Raw genomic sequence first — 17,460 nt, 5'->3', positions numbered from 1 at the left:
AATTTACATATCTGAGAAATTAGCCATTCTGCACCGATAATATTAATAGACACCATCAGGTAGTAATATTATTTCATAATCTCAAGCTATTCCTTCACTCATCTCTCTCAGTTGCTTCTCTTCAGAACTGGCAAGTCCATCAGTTTCCTTGTGGTAGCTTCTACAGTGCTCTTACGTGCTGATAGCAAAAAACTTTTATGCTGGTGAAACCTAAATTTTGTTTATCACCAGGTAATCCCAGTTAAAGACTGGGGAGACTGTGAGAGAGAAGCCTAATGAAAAATTGTTTTTTTATTGAAGTTTTATAGACTTCCTTATTATTCTAGGTATGAAGTAAACTTTCTGAATTACAGCTGTTGTAGGAAGGACAATAAGTGTAGAATCACGGTATCACAGAAAGAATAGCTTGGTAAGTGTTTTTGGAAGTCCTCTAGTCCATAATCCTGCTCCAAGACTGTCTAACAAAAAGTTTAGAAAAGGATGGCCAAGGCCTTGTCAAGTCACGTTTTGAAAATCTCTACGGAGGCGGATCCCATGGTCTGTCCGGGAAGCACACGCTGGTGCATAACCACCCTCGCAGAGAGGACTTCCTTCCAGTCCTCAATTAGAACTTCCTTTGCTGCAACATGGGAGCATTGCTTCTTGTCATCTCATTGTCACGGGCAGCACTGCCAAGGAGCCATCACAGTGTATCTGCTTCCTCCTGCAACCTCACAGCAAGAGCTTTTAAAAACTGATATTGAAACAAGCTACTCTCTCTCTCTACTTGTAATTTCAGTTATGCTTGGGTTTTCAGCATACCTTACCAATCATCCTCAATTCCTGTATGTCCCTGAAAAAGCTGGCAACCAAAGATGTGAGACTACAACCTTGCCCAAATCTTTTGTTCTAACCACTTAATGGTTAGAACATGTTAGCAATGGTTAGCACTGTCAGAGACATGATATTGAGTTAGATAGGCCTAGTGCAGCTACTCCTGTATTGGTAAGTTCTTTCTCATCTGTACGTGATACATCTGTAATTCAACTCAGAGCAGTTGTTCACAATTTGTTCCTGGATTTGATGTTTCCTTCTGCTTCAGACCTGAAGAAGCTCAAGCATCCATAAGCCTGTATACTTTTCATAACAGTGTTAGCTGACCTGATGAGAGATTAATTCACCTACTTAAAACTCTGCATCATCTATATCCTTCCTTAATCATAGTAATGGTAACATTATTTCTACATTATTTCTGAGGACAGCTCGGTAAAAGCAGAGTAAACAATGCTTATTTCATTAATTGCACATGTCAATTAACAACCCTAATTGTAAAACAACAGATTTATGGGAAAGCAGTTGCTGAGCTCATGTGTGAGCATACATCATTCTTCTAATAAAAGAACCCTAATGATAAGTCATTTGTGTTTTGTGAACAGGTATGTGAACAGTTAAGAAAACCTTGTCTGTAATGTTGGAATATTTTGGAATTTTTTTTTCAGTTTATACAGTTGATTGAAATTTTCTTGGCTATAAATGCATTGATAGTTCAAGAATCTACCCAGAAAAGAATAAGCCTGCCCTTTGTAGCAGCTGTATTCAGACTTACAATGTTGATACATTTAAAGATTAATGGACCTTGCTATGTTGGTGAGACTTTTATATGATTTCATTATTTGATGTGGGTTGCTTTACTCCCTGGTTTGTTCTTCCCTTCTACATCTGCCAGTATTACTACTGACGGCCAGAGACCTCCCAAAGGCATCTAGAGACCTTTATTCCATTCTGAATGTTTGCACTAGAAAAAAAGTTACAAGAAAAATGGTCTTGGGTTTACAAAGCTCACTAGGACCACAAGCACTCAAGTAAACACTATGGTAACATTGAAGGCTCCAAGCATCCACTGTAACCAGCACTGGGAGGAAAACTAGCTTCAGGCACTTCTGGGATTGGAAGGAAACAAAGACCTTTCATCCTTTTGCCAACCTCACCTCCAAGCACAGAGGTGAATACTAGGCCAAAAGTGGGTCCTTGTAAGCGCCAACACAGGCCTGTCAAAATGGTAATAGCTTTGAAAATAAGCCATGTGCAAATCGAGCAACAACTTATTCCCTCTAGCCCTATTTCCTTTTTCTCTTTCTATGCATTTATTTACTTTCTTCTCAGTCAGAAACAACACAGGAGCTTACTTATAAAATTTCTTGAATAGAAGATCCTTATGGCTAGAGAGTGCTTACATGAGCATCATATCCTTGTTTTGGGTCCATGGCCACAGCCTAATTTTGGGGCCAAAGTTCCCTAAAACATTAAGAACAAAGAACAGTGGAAAGCTTGCCATTCCTAAAGGAAATTATCCTCCCTTCCTACAAAGAGCTGAACACTCACAGAACCTGTACTGAGGTGACACAGCTTAAATGGGAAGACATATTTTCCATTACTAATGTATCAACAGAAAACTTTGGTGCCAAACTAGTGTCCTGAGTCTCAGGCTAGCTTTTCCTAATTTGATTCTTACTTTTACACAATACCAAGTGGTATATAATAGTTTATATACTATCAAAACTTATATTATGCAAAATTTTCTGTAAGTTTCCCTTTCGCTGAATTAATATATATATAGAAACTAATAATAGTTTCTGCATTACCCCAAAGTATGTTTGGCTTCAAGACACAAGTATATTTGTCCCTTATTTCTGAAGACTTGAACCCAGATCACAAAACACAGATATGATCTTGTCATTTTATGTCCATCAGCGCTAAAGTTCTTGGGAAGGTGTGATGAGAAGGACGGGCTAAGTCCAGTAAGGAAGTTACTTCAGAAAGTTTATCTTCCTGGTAAAGTGAGCAGGTGGAGAGACAGATATAAGAGAGTTTCCAACTAACTGGAAAAAAGATATACATACAAACATACACACAAACACACATATATGTGGATATATATATGGATATATATATATGGATATATATATATATCCATGTATATGTATGGTTATATATACCATATATATATATCTCCATATATATATATGTGAGTATATATACATGTATATACATGGATATATATATGGATGTGGATATATATATGGATGTGTATATATGGATATATATATAGACTTTACTTTCTGTTCTATTTTGCATTACTGTTTACTTGTAGAGGTAACAGTAAAGTAAGTAATAGTAAGGCAAAGGTGGATGTTAAAGTAAAGGCAAGTAAGAAAAGAAAACAAAGAATAACAAAAGCCATGTGAAGTATGTATTGCAGTTATGACAACCACATGGCTATCATCACCTGGGAGAAAAGATTTGTAATATTTATGCTGAATCACAAGGACACATAAAATCTCAGAAGACCTCAGAAAATATGAAGGTGTTGGTAAGCTTGGAGTCCTAACTGGTAGGTACAAGAGGAGATCTCAGAGAAGTTTCCTTCTCTGTATTCAGCCCTGTTTTACAGCAGAGCTACACGTTATGTGATGAACCACATCAGATGGCCTCAGGTACCAACTGCATTCCCAGCCTGGAGAGTCCCAGTCTGTGTTGTTCTTCCTCAGATGGAAGCTCTTACACTGCTCTTTAATCCTATCTGTAAGCTATATATACTAGGGGCAAAATATAAAGACAGATACATTTTTATTTATGTACTTGTGTCTCCGAAATACAGCATTTTGAATAATTTTATTCAGCTTTTACCACAAATTTCTTAAGGAAACCCTCAGATTATCTTCACAATTGAACTTCCTGAAGTAATTAAATTTTTACAAGGCTTTGATACAGGACAAGGCTTTTACAAGGCTTTGATACCTAGGACAAAAATCTGCCATACAGTATATAACATATATATCCGGCCAAAATCTATGGGTTAGGAACCCTCTCCCAGTCTTTCTTTGTGAAAGATCTTGAGTTTAATTTCTTGTGCTATGAAGTACTGGTCATTTCTTGATAGAACCTGTAGGGGTGGTTGGAAAACTAATAATTATTTGGACATTCCCAAGAATTTGCACTATGTCCCTATAACAACTTATTGTACCCCTGACTAGGGAATATGATATCAAAAGAGTGGGTTATGATTATTTAATTTGAAAAAGTATGTATTGAGAGGAGGACATCAACCTTTTCATATTCTTTTGTATTCTTCTGTGTCATTTTTCTCTCCACTTCTTTATGAGAGGTGGGAGTTTCTTTAGTACTAATCAACCCTTATAAATGCAGTACAGCTCATTATACCCACATACATATCCATATGTGTAATTGTACATTTTCATTGAGGTTACTGTGCAAAATCTCTTTTCTTATGCTTTGGATGAGATGGCCCTTGATTTTTAAATAGCATGAATCTTCAGGATTGTACTTTTTCTTCATCTGTTTAAAATCTAACGAATTCAAATCCTAAACATCATGTATTGCATAAACATCTACTGCTCCAAATCAAAGATCCCTTTAGTAAATCTAAATTAAATTATATTTAATATGCAGTACAGATCAAAGTATCATTCATACAAATATTTATCATTTAAAAGTACTCTTATCCTAACCTTATGGGCTGGCGTCATTGTATGTGCAATAAAAATCTGCATTCGTCTCGACCCAGAAAAGGCAAGATGTTCTGTCCTAGACTTGACAACTGAAAAGTGATGGAAGTCACAGAGATGACCATCCATCAGCACCATCATCAGAGTTCCTAGGTCATTTCAGACAATCAGTGTTCTTTTTGATTGTATTCTCAACGTGGTGATATCAGCAGTTTCTTGTCTCCCATGAAGCTACTTCTAGAACATAAACTTTTTTTTTTTGTAGTTTTCATGAATCAATGGGGTTCCAGTAACAATCAATAGGAATGGAATTTTGTCTTGCCCAAAGTTCTATTTCCAAAACCTGTGAAATGAAAGTCCATTTAGGCAGATGAAAACCTGTCCAGTTTCTGCAGTCCATTCTGCTCAAACTGCTGCAGCTCCACAGCTGTAGGAGTAAGGATGCTAAAAGGCACATCCCTGCCTAGTCCTTTTAGAATCCAGTTTTACACCTGTTGTTCAATAATTTGTCTTACTGCTTATTGAGCTTGCTGATAGCCGTCTCCCTCCATCACCTCCTGTGGATGCATGACACATAAGTTTGCTACCTGCTGAATAAAATTGTTCCTTATTTTAACAGTTGACTATAGGTAGGTAGCTGGTTTTTGAAACACATTATCCTAGCTGGATTTTATGAAATGTCAGGCCTTGTATCCACTGATAATCTCAAGCAGCCCCTAACTGCATGGAAGAATCTGCATCAGCATTTGGCATCCCCTTTTTCTATCATCTCTGTAAGGGGTTGCTCATGATTTATGAAGATATGTTTAAGATTCCTTCATCTCTTTCCTCATCATTCTGTTTACCCATCAATTTTAAAGTTAGCATGGGGTAATGGCTATGTAGAGAGCGTGTGATTCTCCTTAGTAGCAACAGCAGTAGTAATAATGCCCTGTTATTACTGACATTATTGTTGTTGTTTTATACCGCATTGTTCATTTTTATTGCATATGTACATGTGTGTAGCTGAAGATCTCAATAACAGACCAGTTTCCCACTGAGCTGGACACTATAGAGGTACATAAAATAAAATAAAATAATAAACATAAACTTTTCTTGTGCAGATGCTAAGTTTAAAAAAAAAAAAAAAAAAAGTTCTTTTTCATGTAGATTTCCTTATTCAGGAAACTACTAATCATTACTGGTTTTTGTTAAGCCTGTACTCAAGCACTGACTTCTAAAACTGAGACCCAGTGACACTTGTAAATTTCATGTAAAAGTTAAAAGTTTAACCAATTAATTTGAGATCAAAAGTCCTTTTGGGATCATCTGTTCACCTTTTTACCCTTCCTAAAATAATTTTTGAAAATAGATCTACTCTTTTAAGAATTTACATGGCCACTTCTTAATGGACAAGTTTCCACTGATACATGTTCTTCCTGACCGCATATTTCCATGGGATAAAAAGCGCTTCATCAAAAACACAGGCAAATACTTTTGGGGATGTAAGAAGGATTAAAACAATTAATCCAGGTGATCCTATGTCTGTAAACAGTAATTCAGAAGTATACTGACACCAGCTATTTCCGCTTGTGAATTCACTGTGCAACAAGTTACTGCCTGGCAGCCACCAGAAAAATACTTTCATACACAACCATGTATATTGTTGTGTAGACATTGCGTATTTTTACACATACACACACACTTTCGTTTTTTTTTTCCTTACAGAAAAGTTGTAAAGTCTCAGTGGAACTGCACTTAGCTCCAGAAACAGGACATACCCTGCACTTACATCTGGGCAGGGAAGGGTAGGTGTTTATGTCAGAAGCCAGATTGGGCAGTGAAGGGTAGAAGTTTGTCTAAAGACAGATTGGGCAGTGAAGGGTAGAAGTTTGTGTCTAAAGCCTGAGTGGACAAATTGTTATTGATCAAGTGTCATGAGTAACACTTCATTGTCTGCGTGACAAACCCAGCATGCTTCAGCCAAGCGTGGGCATGATACATTGATCCACTGGCAGTTACATGGTCGTGCTATGAGGATGGCCGTGCTTTGGAAGGAAGAGCCTTTCTATGAAGGACATCAATTGCAGCTGGGCAGAGGACAGCTGTGTTGGTGTGCCTGGTCGGCTGTGCAGCACTGAGGGGACTGCAGGAAGGCCCAGCGGGCATCATCACCAGGGTGGGGGGCTGTAGCATTTAACCAGAGACATGAAGCAGAAGAGCGTTTTAATGTAATATAGCTATGAAAAGCGGGCTCGTTCACATCACCTAGTGTAAAGGTGTGGGTACAGCCAGGTATAGCTCCCTTGCCGTGACAGTCTCCCTGCAGTTAACTTAGAAACTGCGACTCGAGGCGGAGGGGTGCAGCTTTTCCCCAACTCATCGTTCAGCTTTGGGCTTCATCTCCCAAGTCCACCCTCCCAACACACACCCACAGACACTCACACACCCTCACACACCCACACACACCCCAGGGGCTGCCGGTGTGCGCGGGGCCGTGCCGAGCCGTGCCGGGGGCCCCGCCGCGCCCCTGGGAAGGCGCTGCCCTTCGCTCCGTGCTGGGGCCGGGCTTCCCCAGTTCAGACAAGTTCTCGCCCCGCTTCTCTGCGGCGGCGGCGGGTTGTGGTGCGACACCGTCCTGACATGTTGTAACTGGTTTCCACACCCACCGCGCCTCAGAGCGACGGACGGGAAGTACCTGCGAGGAGCCGTGCGCCGGCCGGCCCCGCTCCCCGCAGCCGCGATCGCAACGAGCCGCGACCCCCCCGCCGCCAAGGAGCCGCTCCGGAGGCGAGTCCCCCCTGGGGCAGCCCGGCAGTAAGTGGCTCTCCCTCCCGCTGCCCCGACGGGGCCCGCCCGGCCGCTCGGCGCCCCGTGGAGCCGAGCCCTTGGGGCGCCGCCTCGTGCGTGTGTGTCCCCCCCTCCATCGCCCCGTAACCGCGAACGGGGGCACAAAATGGAGGAGGCGGCGGCGGCACCTGAGGGAACGGATGGGGATGGGGTCGGGGTGGCGGGGGGCTGGCGGCCCTCGGGGGGTTGCTCACAACCCTTCCCGGCCACCCCGCGCCCCGCAGGGGGTTTGCGGGGTCCCCCCTCGGGGACGCGGTGGAGGTGGCCGAAGGTGGCACCCGCGCGGTGTCCCCAAGGCTGAGGCGTGCCCAAGCACGTGGCGGCACCCGCGGAGGCCGTTTGGGCTGGAAAGTGAACTTCTAGCCCCAAAAACGGGGCGAGCGGGGGAGCCTTCGAGGGGTTGCCTTCGGGTCTGGTGCCCCCGAGTGAAACGATTAGCTGCTGCTGGCCGCTGTGGGAAATTATTGTCTGCAATTGATGGGGTTCCTTGACACAGTGGAGAGCAGGCGTGGAAAATCGCCTGTTTATTCCCTAAAAGTCTGGCACAGCTGCACCAGAGTGCCGGGGAGCCTTCCGAGATCCCTTTAGGGTGCTCCAAAGAGCACACAAGGGGGATGCCCACATGGCTTAAATTCTCCTTTGCCGAGGTGGCAAGATGGCAACTTTGTGCAGAAACTGGCCAAGTTTGAGCAGGCTTCTTTTGCGAAAGAGATAAGGACGTCCCTGGGAGAGCACCACGGCCAGGGCCTTCCCATGGACTGGCTGTGCGAGCCTGAGGGTAGAGCTGCTCCCCAGAGTTGCTGAGTAGGAAATTTTTGAAATCCTGAGAATATTAGTAAGGCTGGGAAGTTGCTTGCCTTTAGCTCTAGCCTGGAGGTCTGTGCTCCTGGAACCACCGCATAATATTGCATCATTTTCTTCAGTGGGCACTCATCATCTGTTGCTTTTGTGGAAGCTGGGATACTCTGTATCTTCCCGTAAAAACACAAATATACTTTTCTGTCAAGCTTTCTTGCTGCATTCAAGATGGCTGATACACTGGACTGGAACTAACAGTTAAGCTTACTTCTCAGGGTATGAACAACAGCTTTCCTGGTAACATTTGTAGTCATGTATACAAAACCCTGTAAAGCATAGATGACATCTACAAAGGTGGGAAGATGGGTTTAACCGGACTCCCTGGAAGCCTCCAGAGATGGGCCTCATTCTACACAACCTTGCTGATAGACTTGTGTTTACCTGAGGAGGTTAAATACTGATCTTTGAGGAATCGAGTTGATTATGCAGAAATCATTTTACGTGGTTGAGGAAGACATCAAAATATTTTAGATTTTTTTTAAACCTCTGTCTCTCTATCAAAGATTTTAGTGGTGTCATAAATGAATTTCTTATGAAATAGTTCTTGCCTCCCAAGGAGGAAAGTCCCTGTTTCAAGACCTCTAGAGCCTTTGTCAAATATACCTGAAGCCATAATTTTAATTTGAGAGTTTTCTTTTGTTTCTTCTCGTGAATGTATCACATGCAGATATCCTTAATTCAAAAAAGTAGAACTGGAATTATTTCATTTGTCTCATCTTCTATGATTTATTTCCTTGCTGACAGATTTAACATTTATTTTCTTAAATAAATGTATACAGCTTTAAATGTCTTTTATAAACAGCACTTGTAAATCAAAGATCAACATCAAAGATGTTCCCTGAAATGCAACTATTCTTGTTTGGAAGATACTGCAGTAATGTTGACTAAAGTCTCACCTTTCTGAGATGATGGTATATTTACACCTTGCTTTCAGCATATGTTGTATGTTTAAGCCTATGTTATTGCATTTGATCCATGCCCCAATTAATTAGTTCGTCAATTATAATAAAAAGTCAAACAATATACTATACTATAAAAAAAGGAAAGAAAGAAAGAAAGAAAGAAAGAAAGAAAGAAAGAAAGAAAGAAAGAAAGAAAGAAAGAAAGAAAGAAAAAGAAGAAAACTACAATATTACAAAAAAATATATATTTATATATCAAAAGAACAAAACAAAACAAAAAAAAAAGCACATGAGTCAGTGTATACACCTGTATGGACACACAGGCACATACATGCAATCATTTTTATTTGTTCATAACATTCAATGTTTTATATTGCACAAGTTCATATACTAAATACAGTCCTGTTCCCTTATATTATTTTTCAAAGGAAAGAGAGAGAAGAAAAAGGGATTTAGAAAAGGTTTTGAAACAAACACTTAGCTGTCTTTCTCAACTATATATATGCAATAAGCGGCAAAACTCCTGTTCAAGGTCTATATCCATTCTAAATTAATAATCATTTCAGAAATATCTCTCCTTTGCCGTATTAAAATCAGGATTCAGCCTTTAAAGTCATACTAAGACTGTTTTCTTACATTCTTTGGAGTGATCCTAGCCCTGGAAGGTCCTACAGCATACAGGGGTATGTTCAGTTCTCAGGCAAGTTACTTGTATTTGTGTTCAGGCTACTCAGAACAACTCAGCTCAGTAACTCTTTGTACTTTTGGTAGTTTTTCACCATTAATCTAAATTTTCTTGAAAAGCTGTTCCATGTGATTGCCTTTCATGGGACACTTATATGAAGCTTTTAGTTGTACAATATTTTAAGAGTATGACCTTAGAAATGGTCTGTTTTGACTGTACTGCATGCTTGGTTCTCTGCCATAGTACACCACAGGTTGTCATCTGCAACAGAACAAAGTGTGCATGGAAACAGTATTGTTCCCCTTTGGTAACACTGTATTTCTACATGTTAATGCAGTGAAGAATGAAGCCCTGAATATCTGTCACAGGAATACATGTAGTTCTTGATCAGAGGAGAGCCATCAGATCCCTTTCACTTGCTGCTTTCCAGTTCACCACAAAGAGCTACTCTGGAAGCAGCCAGAAACACTCCTTTCCCTCAGGCTCGAAAGCAATCCTATCTGGGAAGATCTATCCTGCTACTTGGCTGGGAGACAGGATTCAAATGGGATTATTTCATATGACATGCTGATGCCAGCCTCAGATCTGGATTTTTCTTTCCTTGTCTTTTTTTTTTTTTTTTTTTTTTTTAACCTCTGACTTCCCAAGTTCCCCAGAAATCTCAGTTCATTGAACATTTAATTGCATTTTAGAGTACCGGTAGTGTATGGAGATTTTGATTTTCCTTCCTGTAGGTTAATGTAGCTAACTTAAATTTCCTTTCAAGAAGATTTAAACTATTCTGGGCAGATTGTGGAAAAAGAATGTGCAGTTTTCAAAAATATCTGAAAGGCCTTGATGTGAGAATTATATTTATATGCCAGTAAATGAAACACCATACGACTGTTCCTATTATACTGCTATACCAATAATTAGGCTTGCAAGGAAACCCAGTGTTAACTTTCAAACAATACTTTGTATATGCTTATCATAATTATTCTGGCCTCACTGGCTGTTCTTCCTACTTCTACTGTCTTTCTCCTAAGCTTCACAATGATGCAAGCCTTATGCCCTAGCCTTGAGAGATGAAACATACATCATCTCTCTGTTTCACATGGCTGCGGTCATTCCATTCTCATGTAAATCCCCCTTTTTCTGGTTTTCCTGCCCAATGCAGAAAATCATTGCTGTTTAGGTTTTAGGCGAACAGTAGCTGTGGTTCCATAGGGCTGTACTGGTGTGAGGGAAGAGACACTGGCCATTTGTCCTCTGTCGACCTTAAATCCCAAACTGACGTAGCAGGAACCAAGCCTTTCAATCCTTGTTAAATGAAATAAAAAGATGGTAAGAATGAATTTATAAATCATCAGCAGTAAACAGCTTACTTATTATTAATGTTTAGAAAAAAAAAAAAAAAAAGGTAAGATTAAAGCAGCCGCTCCTTTTGGCAGAAGGGATGAGCAGGGTGGAAACTAGACATCAGATTGCTGATTCAGAGTTTGATCCCAGATGTGGGAGGAGACATCATTCTAGAGTTCCTCATAACTCCCTGAAATGAGGTAGGCTGGTCCTGCTTGGGAGCAACAAGTGGATTAGATCAGCATGGGAGGACAGATAGATAAGGAGAAGGGCCTGAATGACTGTGGTTTCAAAGAAGGCAGAGAAAAGGTACGTGTTGCATCAAAAATTAGGAAATATAATTGGGTTCTGAGGTGCCTCTCTCAACACTACTCTGTCAGCTATTACAAAGAGTTTTGAAACAGTATCTGTAGTCATGAATTGAAATATACTCTGGGTATGTATTGCTGTTACTGGTACCTTGTATTATGAGTTCTGCTGTAGCTTTTAGTATAAGAGCTTCACCAAGTCACTTAATATCATATGTGTTTAGTATTGCCTTAAGTAGAAGAAGCTTTTTAACTAGCTCATTAATAGTCATTTGGGAGTGGTCATCCCCAAGGATTTTCTAAACATTTTTAGGTTCTTGGAAGGTGTTATAAAAACTTACGGCAATATTCTCAGCAAAGTATTTTGTATAGTATCTGTGTATGTGTCTCAGATTACTACAAATATTCTGATTGTTGTCTTACTTTCGTGTCCTTACAGACATATTTCATCAGCTCACGAATGGAAGTTTAAGAGGCTTTTTACAAAATATATGTGAAAATGGAAACTTCATCTTTGCTGTCATCTCTACATGATGAATGCAGATCAGACAACTACATTGAACCTCATTACAAGGAATGGTACCGAGTAGCAATTGATGCTCTAATTGAAGGAGGTTTAGAAGCCTACAAAGAATTTCTTTCCAAAGAGAGATGTTCAGAGTTCCTCGCAGATGAGGAAATCGAATATATTTTGAACAATGTTCATAAACTTCCCCAAAACACAGTTTATTCCTCTAACCATGCCATTGATGACACCTCTTCCTCGGGAACCTACTGGCCTATTGAATCAGATGTGGAAGCTCCAAATCTTGACTTAGGTTGGCCCTACCTGATGCCTGGAATTTCTGGTGGCACAAACATTGATCTGCTTTTTCATCCTCCACGAGCACAGCCTTACACCATAAAGGAAACTATTCGCAAGATGATACGAGATGCAAGAAAGGTAAACATGAAAAATACTGTGGGAAAAAAAAGGTAGCAGTAATAATCTAGTAGGTGTCTTATCAAAAGTGTGGATTTTTTCTCTTCCAGCAGGAAAAAAAATATCTGGCTGCTAACTATTTAAACTGAAAACTTCTCCCAGGCTGAGATCAGTCCCTTGATATATCATATGCACCAATGTTATTAACTTCATTTACAAGGGATCAGGGATTAACTAGAGAGATTAATGAAGTGTAATTACCATTTTACTATAATGCTGACCAGTCCATGAGAAATTTGTAGATAATCAGCATACCTTTTCTTTGACCTCACTTGAATATACCTCAGATGACACAATTCTATCCAACTTCAGGATATATCCTAAGGTTTCTCTCTTGTGTCAGTGGGAATGAATATGTACAGTTGGAACATGCATCGGTTTGGTATGCTGGCCTGTTGTTATAAGAAAATAACAACTTTATGTATATGGGACTCATGTACCTTAAGGTTCTCAGCTTTTGTGATTTTGCATGCCAACTGTCATCATGGAAATTAGTCAGGAAAGTATTAGAGAGAGCTGGGAAGAAAAAAAATAGATTTAGGAAACAATGAAATGGGTGTTAACTAGGTTCCTTACCTTCATTTTTGGCTAATGCCTAATTTATAAGAAATCTGAACACTTCTCCAAATGTGCTTGTCTCTGCTTAGGGGCACTTCCATCTTGAGTTTCCTAAGACTCAGACCTGGATGTACAAAGTGTCTCTTACTTCCTAGTGTCAAGTGGGTGTTTTTGTTTTGTTTTGTTTTGTTTTTAAAGCATGTAAGTGTGCAGTTCTGTTTGACTCTGAACCAAATTACCTCACTAAACAGATCTTACAGAGTTTCAGAAGTATTCCTAGCAAGTATGCCACACTCTCCTTTCTTCAGTTTTTTTCTGCATATGGGCTGTGTGAGGGTTTAACTCTGTAGGACATCCAGCTCAAGTGCCTCTGTAAACATTATATTGACTTGAGTGTCTGTAAATGGGTGTAATAGAAGTGGACTGACATGGACGTGGAAGGGAAGGATGTCTTTTTATGATGTCTCTTTTCTATTTAGATAAAGTATATAGTTTGTTGCCACAATAGAGTTATCACTAGACCTTCTGTCATGCAGTTTACAGCACAGAATTAGTCTGCTCTCATCACAAGGAAGACAGGAATTGCTTTTTCCCCTCTGTGTCCCTTTCTAAATGACAGTTGGTGTTTTCTGCTTTTGGATGTAGTAAGACTTGACTTTTAACCTTGACTTGGCTGGCATACTCTTATCTTTTTCAACGGCAGCTCCTGAGCTATGAATGTATCTATTGTAAGGAAAACAAGGAAAATGGAGTTAACTCCAATGCCAAGGCTAGTTCAGTTCTGTTAGGTCTCAAAATGCCATAAAGAAGTGTTGTTTCCAGTCAATTTTCACTGTTTTTCTGCCTGTTTTGTTTATGTGCAAACCAGGCCCTCTCCAAGGGCTCTGTTGGCTCATGGTACTGTCTTGTTAAACATCATTTTAGGGAGTATGACTCCTCTGAATTCAGTTAGGTAAAAAAACTAGGTGTGATTCTTACCTCTTTCTGAAAAAGAAGTTTAATGTATATTACATTAGCTCTCTGATATGCTGTGTCATTTCCACGTTACAAAAAGGATATAATGTATGTGTCACTGTCAAATCTGACAGCTGAAAGGCTTGTTTAGTTGATCAGTAAAACCTCAAGATCAACAACCATAACACTTTTGATACAGTGATATGGGTAAGTTACTTCGGAAGCAGCAATTAAATCTAAAAGACGTTGTCTCTTCTGTCTGCAGATACAAGTGACATGAATAGAAGAGTTTAAAGGATTTCTAACTAAGGTAAAATAAGGCATTTAAAACATGCCTACAGCAGGAAAACACTTTGTAAACAGGCTAACCTACTTCTCCTAAGCCACTTTTAAAAATATAGTTATATTAAACATGGTTCTTTGTTATGTAGCAGTGGAGATGTGTAGTCATATGAGAATATTCAAAGGAAATAGAAAAAGGTCACACATGAAAAAAAGAAACCTGTAAAGAATAAACAAGTTCTTCAGCAAATCACATTAAACCAATAAGCAAAATCTATGGGAATTTCAGCATACTTCTGTGGGAAAAAAAGAGGAGATGGGAGTATTTGTACCACCTAACTTTAAGCACCAAACCTGCGTGCCCGGGTTCAGGCACTGATTTCCCTGGGCTACCCAAGCTTGGTGCAGTGGGAAACCAACTCCTACAAGGGCAAGTCAGAGAATGTTTCTGCACCAATTTGGCCTATGAAAAAAACTATTTGATATGTTTATATGTATATACAAGCCCCAAAATTAATAGATGAGACTGAGCTAGTTGAAACCTAGATTCTTTTGAGTATTTGAAGATATACAAGGATAAGATGACATTATTAGTGGACTTACTCTTGACCTCTTTCATGCTTGATGCATCACAGTGTCACTCCTTAAAATGATTATTACATATGTTAATTCTGACCTTAAGAAGACGTTGTAAACAACATTAGGCAACTTGCTGGCTGACAGTGATTTTTTCCTGACTAAAGAGGAAAATCATATGTAAGGCTTTGCTACACTAGGCTGAAAACGGTGATTATGAAAAAGTGTCATAAGAAAATCTCGTCTCGTGTTTCTTAATGTATAAGATGTAGAAATACTATGCATATCACCTTCGTGGTAAGTACAGTCAATATAATAACAGAGGCTTTTTATAGAATAGGGTCAATGTTACTGAATCCTAGAAAATGAGCCACTTCAAGGAGATGAGTCCATGTTTGCGATGTGTGTTTGTGAACATCTAATAGGGGAGCTGTGTCGTACACAGGATGACGTTACATTACAGTGTATGCTACAGCACTTCTGTGGGATAGGCACGCTGTCAGAGTGAGGTTAGCAGAGTGCCTTAGGTCAAACCTAACAAGCCAACAAAATGGGTTTACTGTTGGTGTAACTAGACCTCATCTCCAAATGATACAGCTTGCCAGCCGCCCTCCTCTGTCGACATAACTGGTGTTCATATGAGGAGGCTGTTCTCCATGACTGTGTCAGCTAGGGAAACAGGAGTCTTTTTCAGATGTTAATACAGCCGTGTGGGAAAGAAAAAACAAAACAAAACACTGCAAGGTCTGTCTGACCTTGATGATGGACAGACTTTTGCAAACAAACCGGTAGCCTTATTTCTTGTGTGTTTTGGAGGCTTCTGCCTTTAATCATTGGCAGGTTTCCGGCTTCTCTGAAGCTTGAGGTGTTCCTACAGCCTGACTCATCCCAGCTGGGCTGTCTGAACCACAACTGATAATGTTTAGCAGTTTTTCCTGACAAGATTATTCATCTGGGAAATGGTATCAAGACGATTAGTCATCTGTGTCAGGTTAATGTGAATCTTCCTTCTCTTACTATAAAGTAACGCAGAAATTTCAATAATGAAGTGTTTTTTCCCTGCATGACTTCTCATAAGAGATGCCTCAGAACTGTCAGAGGCTTGTACATGGGTGCAACAAACATCCTGTACATGGGTGCAACAAACATCTCAGGCGTGATTGACAGGGTGAGGCAGAGGGGAGAGGACAGGACAGAGCAATAAAGGGTCCTTCTGGCTCTGTTTTTCTCCCACTGCATTAACTGGATTCCTCTCTCCACCACTGAGACATTCCTACATAGTTTTAGAGAGAATGCATAGCTCTGAGTCTTTTAGATTGATATCCAAATAAGGATCAGCTCTTCCTGGAGAGAATTCAAACCTGTTTTGTAAAGAACCACGTTGTTTAGACAACCCAAGGGTTACTGCTTTGCAGCACAAGCCAGAAAACACTGAAAGACCTCCCTGACATACTTCTGGGATTTCTGATGGAGTGTTTTAAGTTGCTGGCTATTCAATAAACATGCAACCCAGCACTCATTTCATTCTACTAGCAGTCTTAAACCTGGGTTTATAAAATCAGTGATAGTTGTAAGACTTTTTAAAAAGTTATTTGCTAAGAAGGTTAAATGGAAATTTAGATAGTGTATTGCCATTTTAGAAATTCAAAAAAGGCAGATATTTTAGCTGAATTACTCATGGTTGTGCTTTTTAATGGGAGAAATGTTTGCAAAACTTGGACCCTTGGGAAAGAATTAAGTTACACTGTAAAGGAGTGTAATTTGCTATTAAGTCTTGCTGGATCCACTGCATGTAGGCCTTTAGTAAGTCACAGAGGACTTTTTTTGAGTTCTCGTGAGAGAGAGCTATTGTACAAAATCTAAGTATGATTTCTGATTTGTGTTATAGAGCCCCAGCCCAAGTCAAATAAACAAAAACGGTTGACTCATTTTATAACCATATAAAAAGGAAAATGTTTTCTTCTGGTTTCTTTTTTGTTTGTTTGTTTGTTTTTCATTTGGTTTGGTTTGGTTTCTTTCAGGCAAGAGTGAGAGGTTGTGTATAACAGAAAAAATGATTATTCACAGTTGATCTCCTTGTTTGATTAGATGTATAAATACAGTAATCATGACCTAGTACTAGGTGCATTCTAGTATGAAAGAAAATCAAGCTCTTTGCATGCCTACATGAAGAGTGATGCCTCTATACAGAAAGAACCTTGTAGAATATGGGTGTGGAAGACTGTTGTGCAATCATTTCTTACTCTCTCAACAATACTCTTTGCCAGCTATTTTAAATACAATTTGAACAGAGTCTGGAACAATGATAATGAATTATGCTTGTGGCAATGCTTGTCTTAGCTCATTAATTGCAACAGTCCAAGCAGATGAGAGAGGGGCTACAATTTATTGTTCAGAAAAGCTAGAGAAATCTGCTGAATCCAGTGAGAGGACAGGTAAATGACATAGCCATCCTACTCAAAAATGCTCTGTATTCTTTTTAGAGCATCTGATAAATGATGGATATGTTTTTTTTAAGTTCTCAGCTGTAGATGTATAGGCAACATTTTCCCTGCTAAAATATTCTGCCAACAGCAGGTGCTTTTTGATCATGGTTCCGTGGTGAAAGGAACATTCAGCATTTGTTTCTGCTCACCTTCTGTTAAATGGTTTCCCCGTATCTGAAAACCAGCATGGCAGTCAC

General features: G+C 39.8%; 1 protein-coding gene across 1 annotated transcript in view; it reads left to right on the top strand.

Annotated features, from left to right (window-relative positions):
* Positions 1-11,924: 11,924 nt before the first annotated feature.
* The window catches only part of FAM83B (family with sequence similarity 83 member B), a gene marked incomplete at both ends in the record, with an annotated part of 44,709 nt that continues 39,173 nt past the window's right edge, over positions 11,925-17,460 (top strand). Inside the window, one exon of the mRNA XM_084283639.1 lies at positions 11,925-12,368. Within this exon, the coding sequence (XP_084139765.1) occupies positions 11,925-12,368 (444 nt within the window). The remainder of the gene's footprint in view (positions 12,369-17,460) is intronic.

Source organism: Netta rufina, assembly GCF_964035555.1.
Source record: "Netta rufina genome assembly, chromosome: 3".
In the NCBI taxonomy this organism is placed as follows: Eukaryota; Metazoa; Chordata; class Aves; order Anseriformes; family Anatidae; genus Netta; species Netta rufina.
Note: the sequence above shows the minus strand (reverse complement) of the source record. Positions and strands in the feature narration are given on the sequence as shown.